The sequence below is a fragment of the Monoraphidium neglectum genome, assembly GCF_000611645.1.
Source record: "Monoraphidium neglectum strain SAG 48.87 unplaced genomic scaffold scaffold05752, whole genome shotgun sequence".
Lineage (NCBI taxonomy): Eukaryota > Viridiplantae > Chlorophyta > Chlorophyceae > Sphaeropleales > Selenastraceae > Monoraphidium > Monoraphidium neglectum.
In genome coordinates, this window is record NW_014007879.1 from 933 (window position 1) to 3,300 (window position 2,368).

At 66.4% G+C, this 2,368-nt stretch overlaps 1 protein-coding gene across 1 annotated transcript; it reads right to left on the reverse strand.

The window, feature by feature from the left end:
- Positions 1-352: 352 nt before the first annotated feature.
- Positions 353-1,598, reverse strand: MNEG_15878 (dynamin-related GTPase; the record flags this gene model as incomplete). Its single annotated transcript, XM_014035651.1, has 4 exons — positions 353-407; positions 616-761; positions 1,145-1,292; positions 1,549-1,598. 4 exons carry the CDS (start codon positions 1,596-1,598, stop codon positions 353-355), a joined length of 399 nt encoding a protein of 132 aa, XP_013891105.1.
- Positions 1,599-2,368: the final 770 nt, after the last annotated feature.

Here is a 2,368-nt window from a genome sequence, read left to right on the forward strand (position 1 = left end):
CGTGTGTGTGTGTGTGCGCGCGCGCGTGTGTGGTGTGTGCATGTGTGAGCGTGCAAGCTGTTCTTGAGCAGACGTTGTTCCAAGGCAAGCCGTGTGGACGCTGCAAAACCCTGCCGTGCCTTCCGAACGCACCTCCGCTCCCCCTCGACCCCGCCTCCCCTCCTCAGGTCCAGCCGCACGCGGCCCCCCGCCCCAGCAGGCCCTGTCATCTGAGCAGCACCCCGCCCGCACCTGGCCCGGGACCTCGCCACGTCATCGCGCTCCCGCAGCAGCTCCCCCGCCAGCTCATCCCTTGAGGGCGGTTCGCATGGTGATGACGATTCGAGGACGCCGCCGCAGCACAGGGGTCAGCTCATGCGGCGTCGAGCGGCCGGGGCGGCAGGGCCGCCAGGCTCTGCCGCCCCGGGCTTGCGGCTGAGAGCGCGGCGGCTCGCGCCTGCCCCCTCAGCGTCGTGCAACACCCCGCGCACCCCCACGGGCACGCCCCCATCACTCTGCCGACTCCTGATCCTCAAGCAACACACGGGGCGCCCTCCTCCAAGACCCCCTCAAAAAAACGCCGTAGATAGTCCTTGAACCCGTCCCCCCTGCCTGCTTGGTTCTGGCGGCGCCCACCTGTATAGCGCCGCGATGAGGTGCTGCTGCATGCCCCGCTGGCTGTGGTGCACCAGGTGGCGCATGAGGCACTTGGGCACCATGTCCGCCAGGTTGTGGCGGACGATGTCGAAATAGGATGACACCAGCAGGCGGATGACCTCCACCTGGGGTGGGGAAGAGGGGGGGTTGGAGTGCCATGTGTGTCATGTGTGTGTGTGGGTGTGAGGAATTTGTTTGTGAGGTGTGCGGATGTGTTGTCGCGTGTGACACGTGTGTGTGTGTGTGTGTTGTGTGTGACACGTGTGTGTGTGTGTGTGTGTGTGTGTGTGTGTGTGTGTGTGTGTGTGCGCGCATGGGTTGATGCAAAGAACGGCGCGCAGATCAATCATCCCGTGTGCGCGCAGGACCACGCACGCATGAGCAGCAAGGGGCGCGCGCTGCGATCTGCCACCATGCAGCAACCCACAGCAACACCAGCCACCCAAACCGTGCCCGGGGTCAACATCAGCGCGGCCACATGACCGGCTTGCGCGTGCACGCGCCCCACCTGCACCTCCTCCTGCTCGCTCCTCGGCTTGCCCGCGCGCGACGACTCCAAGGAATGGTCCAGCAGGGCGTTGGCCTGCCGCTGCGCCGCCGACGCGCCGCCGCCGCCGCCGGCGCCGGTGTCGCCCTTGGTGAGCCACCCGAACCAGCTGCGTTGGTTTGTGCAGGTTTGCAGGGTTTGCAGGGTTGGCAGGGTTGGCAGGGTTGGCAAGGCTGATGAGCTTGGCAACTTGCAGGAATCAGATTGAGGCAGACAAGAGCCACGCCGCTGCGGCAAGGCTCGGAAAGGGGGGTTTAGCGAAATCAGGCTGCAGCAGGGGCGTGCCGTGCAGGCCACCCGAGCGAGCTGGGAGGCGTTGAGAGTGTGTGTGTTGAAACATGAATTGACAGGGGGGACTCACTTACCCACAATCAGGGTTTGCACCCAGGGGGGGAGAAGGGCAGGGCCAGGCCATGGTGGGAGTCGTGGCCCGCAGGCCGGCAAACAGCAGGGCGTGGTCGCTGTGCTGCACCAGGCAACAAGGGGTATCACAGCGCACCGGTCGTTTAACGTGCATCACGTTGGAAGAGGGGTCGCAGCAGTTGAGAAGAAGGCCCCCTCCGCCCTGCGCATGTGTGCAGGCACACGCCCTCCCCGAGACCCATACAAACACACACACACACACACACACACACACACACACACACACCTGAGGGGGCTCTGCTGCTGCTGCTGCTGCTGCTGGTGGTGGTGGTGGCCGTTGGCGGCAGCCCCGCCGCCGCCCCAGCCGTCGTCGTCGCGGCTGCCCGGCGTGCCCACGCGGCCGCCGCGGCTGGGGGTCGGGGGATTGCAGGCAAAGGGAGGATCGTTGACAAAGGCCAACACGGCACTACGTCTATTCACACAAGTAGCAAGTGTTTTGGCTCAAAGTGAAGGTTGCAAGCGGTGTCTGCCTGGGTGCTGTGTTTGGCCGCGTCTCCCACCGGCCACCGACCTGACGAGGATGGTGTCGTCTGCAGCGCCGCCCCCCAGCACGCCGCCGCCAGACGCGCCGTCGTGGAGGCCCTTGAGGCCGGAGGGCGCCTCCCAGCCGATGGCCAGCCGGCCCCCGGCGCCGGGCGCGGCTGCGCCGGGGGGTGCGCCGGCGCGGCTCTCGAGGATGTTGCCGGCGGACTTGGCTTTGGATATGTGGTCGGGCTGGCAGGGGTGGGGGTTGCATAGAAGTTGCATGTGTGTGTGTGGGGG